At 35.5% G+C, this 17,766-nt stretch overlaps 1 protein-coding gene across 1 annotated transcript in view; it reads right to left on the reverse strand.

Moving 5' to 3' along the window:
- The window catches only part of PCLO (piccolo presynaptic cytomatrix protein), a 379,448-nt gene that overhangs the window by 137,333 nt on the left and 224,349 nt on the right, over positions 1–17,766 (reverse strand). The window contains exons 9-10 of the mRNA XM_010848195.1: positions 11,541–13,728; positions 5,772–5,908 (exon numbers count right to left, since the gene is read on the reverse strand). Coding sequence (XP_010846497.1) covers positions 5,772–5,908; positions 11,541–13,728 — 2,325 coding nt within the window. The remainder of the gene's footprint in view (positions 1–5,771; positions 5,909–11,540; positions 13,729–17,766) is intronic.

Consider the following 17,766-nt stretch of genomic DNA (forward strand, 5'->3'; position numbering starts at 1 on the left):
GAAGGCTGAGTGCGGAAGAATTGATGCTTTTGAACTGTGGTGATGGAGAAGACTCTTGAGAGTCCCTTGGACTGCAAGGAGATCCAACCAGTCCATTCTGAAGGAGATCAGCCCTGGGATTTCTTTGGAAGGAATGATGCTAAAGCTGAAACTCCAGTACTCTGGCCACCTCATGCGAAGAGTTGACTCATTGGAAAAGATTCTGATGCTGGGAGGGATTGGGGGCAGGAGGAGAAGGGAACGGCAGAGGATGAGATGGCTGGATGGCATCACTGACTCGATGGACGTGAGTCTGGGTGAACTCCGGGAGTTGGTGATGGACAGGGAGGCCTGGTGTGCTGCCATTCATGGGGTCTCTAAGAGTTGGACACGACTGAGCGACTGAACTGAACTGAACTGAAGATAATACATTAACTAGAATTTCACATAAAAGGGTGTTTGTTTGTGAATAAAATTTCTCTGGAATATTCATGTTATTTTAATATGCCTCTGAAAATTCATCTTTAAAATTGCTAGAATTGTGGATTTTCAAAGAAAAATGCATTGAAAAATGCAAACAACGCCAGCCTTTAGGTTTTATTCCCTTTAGGAAAGAATAAGCTTAATCAGGCCTCTGATGAACAAAAAATTGTCCCCAGACAACAGCAGAATCCTGTCAAATCCAAAAATCTTATATGAATTCTGCAAAGTAAAACTAAAATATCATTTGCATGATTATAAGAATATCATGGTCCATATAATCAATCTAGATAATTCATACTGTTAATAACAATGGCTTTGTAAAACATTGTGAATCTTGTATATGTTCATGACAAAAGAGTGTGCATTTTCCTTTTTTCTTCCTTACTCTACCCTCTTCTGTCTCACTCTCTTTTACTTTCTCTCCCGGACTCCTTACTTTCCCTCCCTTCATCTTTTCTCCTTCTTCTACTTTCCTTCATCCTCTCCTTTCTTACTCTTCTATCTGTATTAAAAATCTTCATTTTCAATTATGTGAACTGAAAATCTTACAACTATCAGTTATAACTCAAATTTGCTTTGTTACTATAGGTAATTCATTAACATTACGTATATTATGGTGTAATCTCAAAATCAATAGAATGATCTTGGTTCATTTCCAAGGCAAACCATTCTGCATCTCAGTAATCCAAGTCTATGCCCCAACCACTAATGCCAAAGAAGCTGAAGTTAAATGGTTCTATGAAGACCTATAAGATCTTCTAGAATTAACACCCAAAAAAGATGTTCTTTTCATCATAGGGGATTGGAATGCAAAAGCAGAAATTTGAGAGATACCTGGAGTAACAGGCAAGTTTGGCCTTGGAGTACAGAATGAAGCAGGGCAAAGGCTAACAGTTTTGCCAAGAGAATACACTGGTCATAGTAAACACCCTCTTCCAACAACACAAGAGACGACTCTACACGTGGAAATCACCAGATGGTCAATACCGAAATCAGACTGATTATATTCTTTGCAGCCAAAGATGGAGAAGTTCTATACAGTCAGCAAAAATAAGACCTGGAGCTGACTGTGGCTCAGATCATGAGCTGCTTATTGAAAAATTCAGACTGAAATTGAAGAAACTAGGGAAAGCCATTAGACCATTTAGGTATGACCTAAATCAAATCCCTTATGATCATACAGTGGAGGTGACAAAGAGATTCAAAGGATTAGATCTGGTAGACAGAGTGCCTGAAGAACTATGGATGGAGGTTCATAACACAGTACAGGAGGCGGTGACCAAATCCATCCCCAAGAAAAAGAAATGCAAGAAGGCAAAGAGGTTGTCTGAAGAGGCCTTATAGCTGAGAAATGAGAAGTGAAAGGCAAAGGAGAAAGGGAAAGATGTACCCAGCTTACAAGTATTTCAAAAGAAATTATGTTCATGAACTGGTCCTTTATATTTATGAAACAGCAACTCTTGTGTTAACATATCTTTTATTTATACAGACATTCATTCTTTCCTTTATTTAAATACCTTGTATGCTAGATGTAGCAGACAGAGTATCAAGCCCTGTGTTAGGCACAGAATAGATACCATGGTGGATGGTATAGGGAGCGCTTGCTCTCCAAAAGTTCACAGCCCAAGACACAATGCATGGAGTGCTCCTGTAGCACAAAGTAGGAACATCTGTGGGGAGATGGTGGTAGTAATGTCAGAGTAGGCTTTTTGCAAGATGAGGCATGCGCATGGAGCCTTGAGTGATGAACAGCGTTAAGTCAAGAGAAAAGAGGAGGAAGAATGTTCGGGAAGAGGAAACAAGACATTCAAAAGCCCAGAATAAAGAAAGACTGACTCTTTCAAAGGAGCCCGAGGTACCTCAGTATAGCAGTCACATGGGAAGTGCACAAGGCTTGGGCATTAGTGCAGAATGAACGCACTGTGTCCTAGTAGAGAAATTTTGACCTTTGCAATGATGCTGTGAATGGTATTAGTTCTATTTATTGATGAAGTGACTGAGGAAAAAAAGAAAGAGATCAGGTGATCTCTTCAATTCACAAAGCAGAGTTGAATTCCTACTGAATAGTGTGGAGGTTAAACATACAAAAGGAAACACACAGAGATTTGCCTTATGCAGATTTGGCTTTATAATTCAAATGACTTTGAGTCTAAAGTCAGACATAGTCTGCTATCTCTCTAACCTATGTTTTACGTTAAATAATTTTTAAAGCAGATACATTAGTGTTTATATGTTTTACATAACATATAAGCAAAAAAAAAAACAACTATGCAATACTCAAAACTGAAAAATATGTAGAATTATAAACTAATAAAACAAACATCTATATAACCACCACACAAAGAAAGGGAGCATTCATAATTTCTTTTGAAATATTTATAAACAGAGAAGAACCCTTTTTCTGGGCAGCATACAAGTGATATTTCTGTCAATGGGGAATTATCCAAAGACACTGATGTCAGAAACCTTGCTCTTCGGGAGAGGAACAGGGCAATTAATTGACATCAGTCCTATCCTCTGGCCTTGTCCCTATTTTTATCTGGCAGAAGCAACACTTACCCTAAATAAATGACTAAAACAAGAATGATACTTTGTTATTCTTTCTATACCAAAACATAATTTTGATAGGAAGAGAGTATTTGAAGATAAATATTAAGACAAAAAAGCATGAACTTCATTTAAATGTAATCAAAACATGTCATCTCCTATGTAGCTTTCACATAGAGAAATTTATAAAGAAAAATAAATTACTGACAGAAAAGTCAATATATTCACTACTTGTTTGAGAGAGGTTGAAAATTACAATCTGGAAAGGGGAAAATTACAATGTGAAAAATTACAATCCCCTTTGTAGATCTCAAAGGGAAGAAAACACTCCCTTTCTTTGTGTGGTGGCTATATGGCTGTATGTTTTATGATTAATTTATAACTCTACATGTCTTTAAGTTTTGAGTATTACATAGTTTTTTGTTTATATGTTACAAGGGCTTCCCTGATAGCTCAGTTGGTAAAGAATGTGCCTGCAATCAATTCCTGGTTTGGGATGATCCCCTGTAGAAGGGATAGGCTACCCGTTCCAGTATTCTTGGGTTTCCCTTGTGGCTTTCTGGTAAAGAATCTGCCTGCAATGAGGGAGACCAGGGTTTGATTCCTGGGTTGGAAAGATCCCCTGGAGAAGGGAAAGCGGTGTACCCACTCCAGTATTCTGGCCTGGAGAATTCCATGGAATGTATAGTCCATTGGGTCACAAAAAGTTGGACACGACTGAGCAACTTGCACTTCACAGGTTAGATAACAAAATATAAATGTGAAAATAACTTTTAGCAATGAGATACACATTATTAAATTTACAAGGAGTCTTACATTTTCTATGTTATTAAACAAAGAAAAATTCATTAAGTCATTCTCAGAGCCTGTTTAATTTTGGTATTATATTGCTCTATACTTATAAATTCAAATATAATGTGTTATGTCTTCAGATCCTGTAGAATACTAGTTGGATAAATTAGGTGGACAAGACTACTCTGGATACTCAGAAGTGTTGGGAAATAACTGTATGAAAGTTATTATGTTTTTAGCTCCTCAGTTTTTATATTTCATCCTATCAGGATTCCTTGAAAGGATCTGTATTTTCATTATGTTGATCTTGGTTTGTGGGAAATACTAAACTTCAGAGAAACAAACAAGATGAGTAAGGCACAACAAATAAGTCATTACAGAATGAGATTCCTATAATAAAAAATAATTCAAGGAAGTTATTTTCAGTTGACAAATTGACTATTTTTGTAACTGTAAATAAGAGATAAACTAAAAGTTTTAAACACATTCAGAATGATTCTAATTTTTAAATTTTCTAATTTCCTAGTTAGATCTATTCTAGATCTAGGATATTTATAATAAACAGAGGATAACAGATTTCTATAAAGTATGAGAACGTCTAGAAGAGCACAATAAAATTGAGAAAATATTTTATCAGTTAGAAATTTGTCTAAAAAAAACTGAAATTGCTTAGGAAAAAATCAAATCTATGACCATAGATCCTATCTTTTAGACAGCACTTTTACATGCAAAAATCTTGTTTTCTTTTATCCCTTAACATGACAAATACTGAATTATATTATAGTAAATTCATATGGTTCTTTTTTGTTCAAATATAGTTGTCAGCTTATCAATTAATCATTAATCAGACAGGATGATAAAAGAATTAATGTACATGATATAAGTAACTATCTCTTTTGTGAGTATCTTAATGATCATAATGAATACAAATACCTGCAAATACCTGATCCATTAAGGCAACTGATTTAAGGTCAGTGACCTACCAGAGGAATCTCCCTCAGGTTATCCAACTGTTAATCTCCCTAGTATCTATCAAGGTTCAATTTAAAACATCATCTCTTTTGTTCTAAAGTGAATAAGATCATGGGTTATGGTATTATATTCATGTAATAGTTAATAGTATCCCTGAATGACTGATTTTGACTCCTTAATATAGTAAGTTCTTTCCATCCAATCGGACTTCCGTGGTGGCTCAGACGGTTAAGTGTCTGTCTACAAGGCGGGAGACCCAGGTTTGATCCCTGGGTCGGGAAGATCCCCTGGAGAAGGAAATGGCAATCCACTCCAGTACTATTGCCTGGAAAATCCCATGGACAGAGGAACCTGGTAGGCTACTGTCCATGCGGTCGCAAAGAGTCGGACACGACTGAGCGACTTCACTTTCATTAATAGTATCCCTTAGTTTTTTTTTAATCTATAGATATTAACTAATAAAATCTACTTTATGAAAGTTGTTCTGAATATAAAATCCAATAATGAACGTAAAAGACTTCCATATAACACTTCCACATAACATCAGTTCCCTTATTCCCAGGTGAAGCCTTCTCTGTTCCCAGCTGCTTGGTTTGGTCATCTTCTTATTTGCTATTTCTTGACAGCTGGGCATATTCTAATGGAAAGCCCTGAAGTTACCCAAGTCTATTTTACCCTATATTCTGTAAGCTCTTCAGGAGTTTCATGCATTTTCTTTGCATGGCAGTGTTTGGTATGCTATATGGCTTAATTGTCTGTTAGAGGCAAAAAATCACTTTAATTGCCTGGTAAGAAGCATCACAGCTATGCTTCAATGTCAATCAGTCATGGCTGATGAAGTAAGGCAATTGCCACCTTAATATACTGAAAAAAAAAAGTCATTTGTGAGCTTGATTGATCAAAGTCCTGTGTATTTTGGGATAACTGAGACCATTCTATGGTGAAATGAGTCTTTTTTTTTGAGAAATCTAGAAGACATTGCTCAATATAGCACTTACTTGCTCTTGGTGTTGACTGAGTGGTCTAGAGTGGACCAATCTTTCTGGCAGTTTTCGATCTAGACCATGTCCATTGTCCAAACGAGACTCCCTGGGTTTGTCAAACCAATCTGTTTCTTCACGACGGAGGTGATAGGCTTTGGAGACCAAGGAAATATCAAACATTGCAACTCCAGCTAATACAGATGACAGAGGGCAGTAGATGATCTGCAGTACCAGCATGCTTTGGGGCTTATTAACCATTCATGCATTTCAAACACAATTCCCAGTGGGATCAGAAATATCATTTCCTGCATTATGTTAAAAATTCTGTATGAGGGAATAACCTAGGGAAAAAACCATGTGCTACCTGTCAACTTTTCAGAGCAAAGTAAGACAAAATTAACATTTAAATCAGGTGAAAAAATAAATTTAGATAGTGATTGAATAAATAAATGAACAAATGAATATTTCTCAAAAGTTGTTCTATTCAACTTCAGTCCATCAGTCCACCTCCTCACTTCTCCCCACTATATATCACCAAAATCTAAGGAAAACACATTTCTTCGATGCAGAAGATTCAATTATTTTTCCACTATCATATTAACCCAGTACCAATATGTGGCTGCTAGATTTGGACATCAATTGAGCATCTTTTGAAAGCATGACACATCTATGACATTCATAACTAGATGAAAATATTTATTTTTAGGAGGATCCTAGGTATCAGTGCTAGGAACATGTGTGCCATAATCATCTGGTAGCCTAATTTTTAAAATATATCTACTAGAATTTTTCATTAAAAATCAAAAAATTATTTTTTGTGGGATCATAGATCTAGGAATTAAAAGAGTTGGTAGGCTGCTTTCTGTACTTATAATGTGACAAAGCTTAACATCTTAAAATACTTTTTTGAAAATATAATTATATTTGAGTATATAACTACTATTTAAATTTTTTCAACCCATTAAATTCTTAGTACTTTCAAAGACATTTTAAAGTTCTTATCTAGTGATCCCAAATCATTATTTACCTATTATATAGAATTTGCCTTCATAGAAAGTTTTATGTATTGTAAAAGGATCCTTAATTAATAGTCTCTGGAAGTACACTGTTACTTCCTAAATGGCAGATGGAGCACCTCTTCTCAAGTATTATCCTGAAAGATCTGTTGATGATGCTATCAGTCTACATCTTCTTGAAACTCTGGTTTCGATAATGCCATACTATTGAGTATTCCTCTCAACCTCATTACAGTTCTCTTTCTGTCTGCATCACTGACTTCTCTTCCCCTACTTTCACTTTTTCGCAAGCAGTATCCATTAGTTCTTTACTGGCAGGGCTGGCAAAACCACAGCATATACAGCATTACTCACCCCTATACCTCCTGTGATCTTGGTCATTGCCACTGATTAACCACAGAACTTTCTCTCAATAAACACAGAATGATAGAAAATGTGTCATAATTTAGTCAGTCTTAGATTTGAGGCAATACAATGATACATACCTGGTTTGTGGTTGTATATGTACTTGTCTGATCTCCCCTATTAAGACTCTAAGCTGCTTGAAGGTAAGCCTCATGTCTTCTGTTTTTTTGTTCTCCCTTAATACTAAAACCAATGCCTTGCAAATGCCACAAATATTAATAAAGTATTTGGGAAATGAGTGGCACATAGGAAAATTAGTCATCAACTAAAGAAAGTTAAATATCCTAATTATTATAAGTACATTTTAAAATAAATACTTGTCGAATGAACCTCATTAACAGTTACACACTTTTCTCACAGTCTATTTGGTATTTACTATGGTTTTTCAAGTTTTCCCTTGACACCAAGGGACTAAATTTATGAAAGATATATTCAATATAATTTTGATAAGTAAACAAAACAAATCCATTATTTAATCATTAGTCTCTAAAACTTATTAGATGATCACCAAAACACAAATATTTTATATTATTTTTGTATATTTCAATAACATTTCTCATAAAAATAGTCTATACTGATTTTAATAAATTACTACCTTGGATACTGTACCTGATATCACTTGAATATATACTTTGCTAATTGCACTTAAAATAAAAAATCTTCTAAAATGTTTCCTTGGCTGTGTCTATACAAATAAGGCAGAATTTCAACTTGATATACATTTTGTCAATTTATTTCCAATACTGATGACATACTTTGTCTGTTTATAATAATTCTATATGTAACTAAGTTAGGATAGCTACCATGCTTCGCATAGGAATTTATCAATCAAGAGAAACTAGATTAAGTAAGTCTTCTCTTAAATCGAATTCCATATTCACCATTTATGGAAAGTTGGTGTGTGCTAGATTGCTTCAGTTGTGTCCGAATCTTTGCAACCCTATGGATTGTAGCCTGCTAGGCTACTCTGTCCATGGGATTCTCCAGGTAAGAATACTGGAGTGCGGTTCCATGCCCCTCTCCAGGGGATTTTGCCATCCCAGGGATTGAACCCAAGTCTCTTCCATCTCCTGAATGGACAGATAAGTTCTTAACCACTAGGGTCACCTGGGAAGCCCAATAGTAAGTTGGACATAAATGCTAAATGTTTGTAATTGCAATTGTTGGATCTGCCACGGTAGATCCAAACTTTAAAAATGAAATTTTACAATAATAACAGCATTTTCCAAATTAAATAAGTCACTGCAGATTAGCATCCCCTTGTTTTAGGCTACTGATATTTTCTTCTCTTAAATGTAAAATGCAAGTAAGCTGTTTTGGGGTCCAATTCTATTCTGTATAAAATATTCCTTGGAATTTTTTTTAAGACTGTATGTACTGATGCATTTTTTTTAAACATGAGTATATTTTAAAAGAATGTTTTCAACAAATTATTTGTGGTTGCAGAAATATAACGATTGTTTCTAGTTTAGTTTTTCTCCAATCTACTCTAGTCTCCCTGTTCTGTTCTTAACCAGGAATGAATATTAAGTTGTATAGTTTAGGCTGATGGTCATAACTATTAAGCAACATAAATTGTGCCTACCTCAAGTCACATTCTGCTTTAAAAGCTGTAATAAATACAGATTAATTAAAAAGAAAAAAATTATATCTACCTAGATTTTACCTCAGATGAGGTATTTCAAAATTACCTGGAGTCATATAGAATACATCTGAAATATATATTGTTGTCTATAACCAAGAGTTTGATTGAATTCAGAGAAAGCATATAATAAATCTGAATAAATCTGAAATCAGTTAAATTTGCTTTGTTTACATGATACTAAGTAGCCTGCTGGAATGTTATATATTTCAAGGTTGTTTTAGTATCACTCAAACATAGATATAGTATATATGTGGTAAACTTTTATTTAAAAAAATCTCTAATAATTCATGAGTTTATAATGTTGTAAGTTACGTGATTGGGAAAAATATTTTTTACTTTTTTCTTAATTACTCATGGATCCCAAGATTTAAAAAAAAAAAAAGAGCAGAGCACTGTTCACCAAGAAAAAGTAATACGTTTATGAGATACAAACACAAAGAAAATACAGAACATTTAAAAACACATCACTACAATTCACACAGATAATATTACATATATAATTCAGTTTGTTATAGTTTTCTTTGTATAATTATGTACCAACATGATTTTTTTTATGACTACATTTCTTATCTGCTTAATTGAAAAATAACATTTTAACTCAATTTAACTTCATGTAAGTTTCATTTTGTTTCCTTCTCTGGTGTCCTCTTTACATATTTCTTAATTTTGGGTGCTGCACGATGTCTCATCCAAATTAGTTTAAACAATTTGCTGGAGATTAACATGCTTTTTTAAATCTGATCTTTCCAATACTTAACAAATGTTTTTGATAAGTATTTTTTTATGTGTTTTGATATTTTATCAAAGCAAGTTTCTCATAGTCTTTGATGACTATGAGTACATATCATCCAAACATATAAATGAGAAAAATGTGGTTATTTTTACATGTTTGTATGTAAATAACTGTCATACTTCAGAATATCTAGAAACATTTGTATGTCTGGCACCATGATGGCAGAATCTATGATTGAATAAATGAATTTGTCAAATTCTCTCCAGATAAATGTACATCATGCATACAAAGCCTTTGGTGTTTAGTTTTATGATTGATCTGTTAGTTTTTATTCTATTTTGCTATTTTACAGATAGTATTATTGATGAGCCTTTCTATTCTTCTGTAGAAGTCATTATATATCTATATATTTATATACATATATAACGTGTGTTAAACGTGGACTGTGAAAAACACAAGAGTTTCCATATAACTCTTACTTAACTATGATGGTTGATTTAAACAACTGGCTAAAGTAAAAAAAATAGTGTTTTATTTAATTGGCTAATTATCAATAAAAATGGTCAATTCAACAGCTCATAGAGAAAAAAACAAATCAGAAAGTAACTGGTCTATTGGAATTTCACTAGGAAAAGCAGTCTCTTCTCTTTCAGATCCAGTGGTTACTTTTGTCCTGATCTAACCTACACTTAAACTTCTAATATCACACTGGTATCGAGATACAGAAGAAAGAAAATCCTTTTTGTGAAAATATATTTTCCTGCAAGCCCCCAGGGAAAATGTTAGATTTAAAAGAAGAGATGTTAGCTTAGAGCTTTTCCATCCCCAAAGTCATGAAGTAATACATTTTTATTGGATGAGAAATATTTTATTTTTAGGAGTCAAGCCACACTTATATTCAAATGTAAACCATGGAGGGAGAAGAAAAAAAAAAGAACCAAGAGTAATAAGTCCTCTTGGCATGGGCAAAATGTCACATTTCTGTACCTCTTCAATCTTGTCCTCTAATTTAGACTTGGTCAGGTCATTTTCTAAAATCCTTTTGGTTCTATATGATTTAATAAAAAATCACCATAAAGTTTTTAGTTAAATATGTACTTGCCATATATCACTTGTTCTATATGAAAAACTAGTAAAACAATTTAGTGCAAAAAATATGAAATAATGCAAAAAGGAAACCCATGGAAAAGGCTAACTGAACATACAAGGAAAGCTTCAGCTCAAATACCTAAATTCACAAAAGCAATGTACAAAGTTCAAATTTTAAGATCTAAACAGTGCTTCATACATATTGACCAGCATATGGATAATACTGTTGTTTACTGTCAATATCATATTAGGTACTAAGGTTTTAGTATGTAATACAAAATGTACAATGTACAATGCTCGTCAACTATGGCATTCACAATGAGAGAGAAATTAAAATACAAGCCTTTTATTTAGTAGATTATAAAACTGCATTATGCTAACATTAGGGACTCACCTGAACGTTCTCAAGAAAACATTCTCTGAATTAACAAAGACTGATCTCACAAATGATAAATAATTTTCTACTACAAAGTCTAGTGGAATAGTCAATGGCTCAAAACCTTAGTCATTTCACAAAATGAAAGAAACTAATAACTTTAAAAATAACTTTTGAAAACAAAAGAAACATACAACAAAAAACTTTCCAACTATAGATTTAAAGGATGACCATATTTTATTGACACAATTATTTGATAATGGTTTTGGAAAAGTAGACACCACAAAAATCAAACAATCAAGAAACAACGATAAAAGGATAAATTAAAAAGAAATAAAGAGCATGCTATGAAATCTATACACAAGATAGAATTTCCATTTACAAGAAATAAAACTGAAGTAAACATGCAAAAGACACACCAAGAAAAATAGAATACATTCTTGGAGAAGGAAAATCAAACATGCAGAAAAATAAGAGTTTGAGTTTTGAGAGTAGCAAGGTAGTTTGAGGCCCAATTTACCTTCACTGTCTGACATGGCATGTTGGAAGTCATCCATGATGAATGCTATGTCACGGTCGTAGCCTCGAGTCCGTGATTCTTCTCTCATGTGCTGTTGAACTTCAGGCAAAGAGTGACTGGATCCGAACTGGTCCCTGGTGTCTGCAGATATTGGTGGCAGGGGTCCAGCAGCAGCCCTGGCCATTCCCATTGGCTGTCCAACAGGACTGAGTGGACTTTCCTCTTCAGAATTCTGGGCCACAATTGGTATTCTTCCTCTACTCTGGCTAATAGGCAAACTAGTAGGCTTAGTTCTCCCAGAAGGTGATGCATGACTAAAGGAAACATCTAGAGCTTCAGCCTCTTGAGCTTTCAGTCTTAGAGAAGAGCTAGAAGAATCTCTTTTAATTGATAAATCTAGCCCATAGACAGAGGAAGGTCTGGAAGAAGGTCTTGACCTGCTGCCACTGCTGTATGGCTTATCTGCTTCATCCTGCAGAGCTGACCGTATGGTATTTCCTAAGGTGCCCAGTCCTGTGCCAAGAGATGATCCCATAAATTTTTGTTGGTCTGTAATATTTTTTCTGAGGCCAAAAGTAATATCATCTTGAAGAAGCCTTGCCCTGGAAGAAATGCCACCAATAGATGAAGTGCTTGAAGTCATATAGCTCGAATAATCAGGTTCAAGGTCTCTACTTTCTTGAATAGGTGAGAATTTTGACATTTTAGGGTCAATTAGTGATTTCTTATGCTTTGACTGCTTTTGATAAAGTATGGCAGCTGGTAGTTGTTTTGCTGCTTGTTTTTCAAGTGTGAGTCTACTAATGCTGTACTTCTCAGATTTTGGAAAATGTCTGTAACTAGTATCAGCATGGTAATAATGGGAAAGACCAGCAAGGTGATCTAAGCTCTCTGCTCCTCTACGGAATTCTTGTTTAATCTGTTGTTTCAGAAGCTTTAACTCATAAGGATCCTCCATTGGGTCCTCCTCTGCTTTCACGTAGCTATGCAATCTGGACGAAGTCTGCAGAGGTGCTAGGAAATCTGTCACTTCTTGAGACCTACGTGTCTCCGTGGTTCGGAGGAGACGGTCTGTTTTTGACAGATCTTTTTCATGAAGGCTAAACGCAGTGCTTAGAGCTGCTGTTCCTTTGGTAATCTCACCAATGTCATCAATTAAGACATAATTTCGCGAGGTATGATGGTCAATATCTGCATAGAAAGAATCTGCAGATATGCTTGATATTGGACTGCTTGCCATGCTACTTCTTTCCTCCAATCCTATTCTCAAATCTAAGCTGTTGTACTTACTACCGAGATGGGAAACAGCATATGTACTATCAGTAGAAACAGGTGCTATCATCAGGGGTTGGTTGCGAATCACCTCATAGTTTGAAGTTATCTTGGGCTCCAAATATAATGCAGTTTGCCGTGGCTTTTGTTGTATCACCATCATCTGTGATGGTAACTGATAAGAAGGTTGTGGGGTTGGTGTAGGTTGAGCTTGAGGTGTGAAAGACATTGTTGCCACAGCTTGGAAGGTTGGCTGAGTCTGATAAGGTGAAACTTCCTGATGGTACAGAGTCTGTTGCTGAAAGTGGGATTGTTGGGTGTATGGGGTAGGTGCTTGAGTAGGAAGAGCAGGGGAAGAGTATTGGTACTGGGTATAAGGACTCGTAGGAGGGACTAGCTGAGATTCTGTTTGGGTTTGTGGTGGAATAAACTGGTTGAATTCAGTTTGGGGAGCAGTTCTTGGTCGCTCGATGGCATGCTGACTTTCAATTCGGGTTGGTCTGGCGCTGCTGACCTCACTGTCGGACATGTAATCACGATCCTCAGCTACTCCCTGGAGATAGGCTCTCTCTCTCTTTTCCCTCTCCTTTAATAAGGCCTCTTTCCTCCTATTAATCCCCATTTCTAGGTACCGTAACTTAGCATCAATCTCCTTTTCTTCCTCATCAAGTTCTGCTTGTTTCTTCCTAAGCTTGGCAGATTCCCTCTCCACAAGATCAAGCTCTCTGTCTATATCCTGGAGAATCTTGGCTCGGGCCATCGTATTGGTTCTGCAGATCCTTCTCCTGGAGACTGTGCCCATTGTGCTAAAGGCTGACTGAGTTCCTGTGGAGGTCTCTTCAGGTGGTGGGTTTGGAAGAGTTCTCTTCACTTTTTTCTGAGTGCCAGAGGTTGTTGCGGTTTGAGAACCTTTTGCCTAAAATTAAGTAAATAAAATACAATACTTTACTATCAAGGAAAAAAGTTAAAGGTCAAAAAACCCATAATTTACATTTAAATAAAGATGATTTCATATATGTTTTAGCTTTGAGCACATAATAAAATTGTACCTATAATTGCAAGTATCAGTCACAAACAGTTAACTGAGAAATAATTTTCCCCTTCTTAGTAAATTGTTACATATTACAACTTACCTAACATTAGAAATGAGTTTTGAAATCAGGCACAAAGTGCATTGCTAGGCAGGCTTATATTTTAGTTAGACTCTTGGAAGAACTCTAAAAACTAATTTTTTATCGTACTTACTATACATATTATTACTTACTGAAGGTATGCCCAGAGTACTTGTGTTAACTATCTAAAATTCAAGTTATACTAGTTGAAGATACTCATTGTCAAGAGAATTGTTTGCTTCTGTCTCACCATTCCTCTTTCACCCCCTGAAGTGTCTGTCAGTCCTAAACCAATCACGAAATGTTTTGAAATGAAATCCTCTCATTCTCCACTATCTTTTTTCCCTCCCATAAGAGTTACCTGAACTAATTTCCTATTTATTCTTTCAATATTTTTGTAACAATGTGAATCAATTTTTTTTCAATGTTACTATTCTTTGGTGATTTTAGCTTCTTATTAATATGCTTTAGTAACTACCACATGAAGCAAAAGGAAGTGACCACAAACAGTACAAAAATTCATTGAGGGTTTTCTGGGTGGCTCAATGGTAAAGAATGTGCCTGCCAACGAAGGAGACATGGGTTCAATCCCTGGTCTGGGAAGACCCCACATGCCACAGAGCAACTAAACCCATGTACTACAACCACTGAGCCTGTGTTCTGAACCCGGGACCGCAACTACAGAGCCCTTGTGCCTTAGAGCCCGTGCTCCACAATAAGAGAAACTGCCTAAAGGAGAAGAGTGCACACTACAACTAGAGAAAAGCCTGAGCAGCAACAAAGATCCAGCATAGCCAATAAATAAATAAATAAAATTATTTAAATAAACACACTGAAATCTTTAAAAAATATCAGAGAAAGCATATAGGTAAACTGTCAGATGTTTTCCATTTTATTTGGTTAATTTGTCATAACTTGCATTCTAAGAAACACTGGTCTTTAGAATCATTTAATTTCAGAATATCAGAAGACATGAGATCATTCTGACTATAATTAAAATAAACTGATACACTCAAAGCTACCCAAGCATTTAGTAGCATATTCCTCCAACTAGATCTCAGGTTTTCGGCCTTCTAGTTGCATATTCTTTACAAAATTCTTATTTTTTTGCTTTTTTGTACTAATAATTCAAAGACATTAATTATTCCCTTTCACCCAATCACCAAGTATTAAAAACCAAAAAAATATATATTATTCATAAGACCTGTACTTCCACTGTCTTTTTACTATTTCCAAATTTATTTCCCTAGGTGTTTTAAAATCTGTTGTCTGTTGTCATTTTTTTTTTCTTCTCCACTTACCTACCCTCATTGTTTACCAGAAATAATATTCATAAGCAATACCATAAAGGTCAATTAAGGTTTAAACGTATTTCTGAAATTTAAAATATTGAATGAAATTCACAATTACTAAACATCATAAGCCTTTCAAGTATGGTTTTTGAAACTGTAGCTTGTTTCTCACAGAGACCTTGAGGAATATGGGCAATGGAACCTCAAAAGCAGCTGTTTGGTGTATTATTTATTCTCTCTCATCCTTATTTCTTTTAATTTTACTTACTACAATCAAGTCATAGAGCTGTTATTAACAGTCAATGAGACCTCTGTGCAAAATGTTTGGTACATAGTGTAGTTGTTTTTTAGTTGCTAAGTCATAGCCAACTCTTTAGCGACCCCCATGGACTGTAGCCCACCAGGCTCCCCTGTCCATGGAATTTTTTCTGCAAAAAAACTGGAGTGTATTACCATTTCCTACTCCAAGGGATCATCCCAACCTAGGGATTGAGTGCTTTGGCAGGCAGATTCCTTACCACTGAGCCACATGCAATTCTGGACTTACTATAAGGTATCCATTACATATCATTTCCTTGCAAAATCCTCTCATTTCTACAGAAAATTATGGATGTTTGATAAATTCACATTCTAAATGTTTAAAAAACTGTTTCTTTGCAAAAAAATGAGTGTGCTGACCATAATAGTAAATAAATGAATAATTATTTAATAATTTCCCCTAATACTAACATATATATGTTTTCTATTTTTTAAAAAAGTTTTTTCACAATAACCTTTTTGGTTCTTTGAATATCATGGAGTTCAATAGGAGACTGAAATTAATGACCATTTCTTTTCCTTGAGTTGCATTTAGTAGATTTGGTATCTGGATAAGAATTTTCAAGTTTAAACTGTTCATCTGTACTACATAATTGTGGTTGTGAAATGGTTTGAAAAAGAAAGTTTCACTGTGTTACTCTGAAACTGTAATAGCATAGCATTTCAAAGTAAGGATTTCCCACCAAAGGAGGTTAAAAATACCCACTAACTAATGTAATACAAAAAGTGGATCCTGGCAGAGAGAAAGCACACAGAACAGAGAAGGTAACAATGCAATGGAACGAATAGAGAGAATGAAAGAAATTTCTGAGGTGAACACACACACTTTGAAAATTAATTTTTAAAAATACTGAAGGTACCCATTAAATGGGCGCATATATATATATATACACACACACACACATTAAATGAAAGAATAAATAAATGAAAAGATAAAACAAGAACCTGTTCAATTACTTTTAAACTCTGAATCAAGAAATGAATTTCCCTGAATTCACTGTGTGGGATGAGAGTATATATGAAATCACCAGAAAGATAAAAGTATGAGGAACTGCAAAAAAGACAACTATGTTAAGAGTAATGGTTATAATGAACTAAACTAGAAACTGATATTAGTTCTTACTGTTGATTGCTCATACGTGTATATGCTACTGCTACTGCTAAGTCACTTCAGTTGTGTCCGACTCTGTGTGACCCCACAGACGGCAGCCCACCAGGCTCCCCCATCCCTGGGATTCTCCAGGCAAGAACACTGGAGTGGGTTGCCCTTTCCTTCTCCAATGCATGAAAGTGAAAAGTGAAAGGGAAGTCACTCAGTCGTGTCCAACTCTTCACGACCCCATGGACTGCAGCCTACCAGGCTCCTCTGTCCATGGGATTTTCCAGGCAAGAGTACTGGAGTGGGGTGCCATTGCCTTCTCCAATACGTGTATATAATTTATCTGAATTTATGTTTAACAGTTTATAGTTCTCACTTGACAGAGTGAGCTTAGTCAAGCTCAGTCTTTGGTTGTTTTCAAAATATAATCCTAGGTTAAAGAAACATTCCAGGTATTAGGGATTTCTAATTTTCCTTCAGGGTTGCAAACATTTAATGATACATGACTTCTGTTTATCAATATTTTGTGGCCTAGGGACGTGAGTCATAGAAACAAGTGACAAAGTTGGTTGGTAGTAGCTAGACATTGGGTTGGCCAAAAAGTTCGTTTGAATTTTTCACACCAAACAAGCTTTTTGGCCAATCCAATACTTAATGAGCTAGCTCAGCTAAGCACTCAGTCCCCACAAGACAAAATAGCTTTGCTGTTCTGTACTACTTGATAACAAAGCTGGAGACTTGTCAAGATTTTAGCTACATTCCTCCCAAATGACAGGAAATGTAATGTGATTGTAAGCTTAGTCTCTCAGGCTAGACTCAGTTTCAATCCTGGCCCTGCCATTACCAGCTGTGAGAACTTTAGCAAGTTGCTTAAACTCCCTGGCACTCAGTTTTCCTATATGTTGAGGAGATTATTGTTACATTATCAGTTTGTCTAAGGAGTAAATCGGGCTTCCCTGGTAGCTCAGATGGTAAAGAATCCATCTGCAATGTGGGAGACCTGGGTTTGATCCCTGGGTTGGGAAGATCCTCAGGAGAAGAGAACAGCTACCCACTCCAGTATTCTGGCTTGGAGAATTCCGTGGACAGAGGAGCCTGGCAGGCTACAGCATGTGGGGTCACAAAGAGTCAGA

This window comes from Bison bison, unplaced genomic scaffold, assembly GCF_000754665.1.
Source record: "Bison bison bison isolate TAMUID 2011002044 unplaced genomic scaffold, Bison_UMD1.0 scf7180017864260, whole genome shotgun sequence".
Classification (NCBI taxonomy): Eukaryota; Metazoa; Chordata; class Mammalia; order Artiodactyla; family Bovidae; genus Bison; species Bison bison.